Raw genomic sequence first — 2,910 nt, 5'->3', positions numbered from 1 at the left:
GAATAATGTGACATAAACACTCGAGCTATGTCCTTGTCTTCATTGACAATTGTACTAGTCTCAGGATCCTGGATTTGGCGAATTGTCTGCTTTTCGTATTTTATACGAGTGGTCCAAGCTAAGTGTATACCTATCTGTGACTTTCTTCATAAACCTGCTGCTGATAAGCCCTTGAGCTAGTTACTTCTTCAAGAATAAAAAATTCTTAAAGTTGAGTCCTCTTTTGGTTAAGATTATGCCTTGCCACTTCGTGCCCTCCTGATTTCATACATTCATCTGTTGCCTTATCTATTGCCTTCTGTAGTTCTTTTGGTAACTCCCTCTGTCGTGTCTGCGCTGCTTTAATAGATATGATTTGCCCCTAGCTGTAGCTTTAAATGCTTCCCATACATCAAACAAGGATGCAGAATTCTGATTAAGCTGGAAGAATTCCTGTTGATCCATGCTTACTATGAAAGGCTTTTAGAAGCATTTACACAGTATAATGGTATGTAGACTTTAGAGGCAAGAGATATGGGACATTTTGTGTTGAGGTGTGTGACAGGATTGAGGCCAGAGACAAGTCTGATGATTCAGCAGCATTTGATGTGTTGGCAAAATAAGTCTCTTGATTAGATTTTGCGTTATATGCGTTATATGAAATATATGATGAAATAGAGATGAAGCAGAAAAAGTTAGAGGGAAAGTTGATGCTTGCCCAAATGAAGGCAGCTCAAAGGACTAGTCAAAATCCCGGAGCTACAAATAATGGTGGTGCAATGCAAGGTGCATATCAACAGCCACAGAATCCAATGCAAGGTAGAGCTCAAACAGTCCCAGTAGACCTTAGTACAGGACTGGATGTAAATAGTCTAAAAAGATCAACTGCTTGTCACCTCTGTAATAAGCTGGGACATTAGACTTGGGCATGTTGTTTAAATCCCGCCAATCAGGTCCAAAATTCAGGATTTGTGCCTTCTCAGAATAATAATCCTAACCAGATGCAGGGTGTCCAAAGACCCAGGAGCCAAATTTTTAATGTGCCCCAAGCTTGGGGGATGCTATTCCCCCAACCTCTGATGCCACAGCAGAATTATGTTGGACCACGCCAGAATGTAAATCACGGCATGAGAATGAATGCAAATGGGGTACTGAATAATAATCTGTTTCAACAGTTCCCTTTGTTTGACACAGGTGAATGAAACGGCCCTGATCAGTCTGCCTGGTGGTGCCTGAAAGGGGAGGAAGACTGCGTACTTGGCGTAGCATTAGAGGTAGACTGGAGGGGACCATTCTTAGATAGTGAAGTGGATAGCCGTCCATGTCATTTTTGGTTGACACTGGTGCTACCTGTTCTACTCTGAGAACAGTAGAAGTCCAAAACCTAACCCTCTCTGGAAAAACAGTCCAAGCCGTGTGGAAAATAAACAAATGACAGCTCAAGAAACTGCCCCAGTCACACAAAAAAAAAGGATCTTTGGAGGACAAGAACAAGTTTATAATATGTGATCACAGTCCAGTGAATCTCTTAGGAAGAGATTTACTGTTGAAATTAAATGATGTCATCTATTATACTCCAGCAGGAATAGAAGTTCGTACCCAAGATGAGGATGCTGTCTTTAAGTTAATGAAAAGTAAAATGTATTGTACCTTATTGACTTTTCTAACAGTTGACAATTGGATTACAGATTTGAGAGAAACTGTTGAACCTGAAGTGTGGGATTTTGCGAGAAAAAATATCAGACTGATAAAAGGTATAGAACCTGTCCGGATTACTGTTGAACCAAATGCTGAATTTCCCAAAACCCCACCATATAATTTGACACCTGAAATAATTGCTGGAATAATTCCTGTGATTGAGTCCATGATACACCAGGGAATTCTGAAGGAGGTAATGCGAAGTCCTTGTAACTCTCCCATCAAGTGTCGTAAGAAACCCACTAGAAAATACAGAATTGTCCAGGACCCTAGGAAAATAAACAATATTGTTGTTCCTTGTTTCCCTGTAGTACAGAATCCAGATGTAATGTTGTTTCTGATTCCACATGAGGCTGAGAGGTTCACTGACAATGATTCATGTCAAGACTTCTTTTCGATCACTTCCGGTTTGAGTCCTACCCACAATACAACTATTCATGCCAGGAGGGCTTGCACTTTGTGGCCTTGTCCTTTCTGTGCTCAATTTTTTTGTTCTGCTCACTGGGCGGGAACTCTGCGTGCATCGATGTCCACTACTACTTCCTCATACATTTAGCCGTCAAAATGAAGCTAGTGAGGTTTTTGGTTAAATTAAGCCACAAAACAGTTACTGTAGAACTGAAAAATGGAACCAAAGTTCATGGAACAATTACAGGTTTGGATGTGAGTATGAATACACATCTTGAAGCTGTGAAAATGACCTTGAAGAACAGAAAGCCTGCACAAGTGGAAACATTAAGTATTTGAGACAATAACATTCAATACTTCATTCTGCCAGACAGTCTACCCCTTGATACACTACTGGTTGATGTTGAACCGAAAGTTAAATCAAAGAAAAGAGAAGCGGTTGCTTTGAGAGGCCGAGGCAGAGGCCGAGGTCTTGGAAGAGCACATGAATGCGGAAGAGGCAGAGGAGGACCTAGACGATAACCTCTCACAACTTACAAATGTCAAAAAATTTGAACATTTTATACAGGTTTTGTTTTTTGATAAACAGGTGTATTCTCAAAAAACTAAAAAAGACTTATTTTTGATACCGTTGCCTGGGGATAGTCAATTCCTCTTCGCATTCCCGCTCGGAAACAGTGTTTTTGGTATGGTTCCAAGTTGCACAAGGGTATACTGAGTCACCATTGATTTTCGATCCGATCTTAAAGAAAATTTTGGAATCCTTGGTCATGCCATATAATTCAGTCCTGATTCTGTATATCCATGACCTCATGGTGGCGTCAA

The 2,910-nt window shown here is 40.5% G+C and overlaps 1 protein-coding gene across 1 annotated transcript; it reads left to right on the top strand.

Annotated features, from left to right (window-relative positions):
- The first annotated feature begins 2,241 nt into the window (after nt 1-2,241).
- LOC138267419 (small nuclear ribonucleoprotein Sm D1-like) lies at nt 2,242-2,607 on the top strand. Its single transcript, XM_069216344.1, has 2 exons — nt 2,242-2,332; nt 2,456-2,607. The coding sequence occupies exons 1-2, from the start codon at nt 2,242-2,244 to the stop codon at nt 2,605-2,607; spliced, it is 243 nt and encodes an 80-aa protein (XP_069072445.1).
- Nucleotides 2,608-2,910: the final 303 nt, after the last annotated feature.

This window comes from Pleurodeles waltl, chromosome 12, assembly GCF_031143425.1.
Source record: "Pleurodeles waltl isolate 20211129_DDA chromosome 12, aPleWal1.hap1.20221129, whole genome shotgun sequence".
Classification (NCBI taxonomy): Eukaryota; Metazoa; Chordata; class Amphibia; order Caudata; family Salamandridae; genus Pleurodeles; species Pleurodeles waltl.
This window is presented reverse-complemented; position numbering and strand designations above follow the sequence as displayed.